At 48.8% G+C, this 512-nt stretch overlaps 1 protein-coding gene across 1 annotated transcript in view; it reads right to left on the bottom strand.

The window, feature by feature from the left end:
* The window catches only part of LOC119593655 (amidophosphoribosyltransferase-like), an 11,670-nt gene that overhangs the window by 9,910 nt on the left and 1,248 nt on the right, over positions 1–512 (bottom strand). The window contains exon 2 of the mRNA XM_037942605.1: positions 262–494. Coding sequence (XP_037798533.1) covers positions 262–464 — 203 coding nt within the window. The 5' untranslated portion in view covers positions 465–494. The remainder of the gene's footprint in view (positions 1–261; positions 495–512) is intronic.

Genomic DNA, 512 nt, shown 5'->3' with positions numbered 1-512 from the left:
CGGGCACATTGCAACAATAATTCAGAATTTCCAAGATATCGAGTTGTATCTTTTCAACGTTTTTATTTTCACTTTTTTAAAAACTATTTTAGAGCTCAACAGGTGCCTTATTTTCACTCATTTTCACGGCTGAAACACCGGTTTATAAGCCAACATTAACCAAACACCCCCCACCCTCCCCCTCAAAACCTATTTTTATTTTTTTCCCCTTTAAATTTAACACCTTAAAACCTATTTTCAGTTTTCCCATTTAACACTTACCTGTGCTGCAGAGCCACCAGGCCTAAGTATACGACCTGTGCTACATTGACACTTCCTTCCGGCGTGTTCCTGGCCACCACGCAGCCGAAGACACCGCACGCCTCCCGCAGTTCGTCTTCGTCAGCGCCTTCGTCAGCGCTGCCCCACGACATCGGGCTGGCCGCGTCGGGTCCCAGGCACGTCCGCTGATGGTACTCCGTCATGAGGCCGCGTGCAAGAGGGTGGGGTGGTCTCTGGAGTGGAAAAAGGGT

The sequence above is a fragment of the Penaeus monodon genome, chromosome 32 (genome assembly GCF_015228065.2).
Source record: "Penaeus monodon isolate SGIC_2016 chromosome 32, NSTDA_Pmon_1, whole genome shotgun sequence".
Classification (NCBI taxonomy): Eukaryota; Metazoa; Arthropoda; class Malacostraca; order Decapoda; family Penaeidae; genus Penaeus; species Penaeus monodon.
The sequence above is the reverse complement of the archived record's forward strand: the minus strand, read 5'-3'. Positions and strand labels throughout refer to the sequence as shown.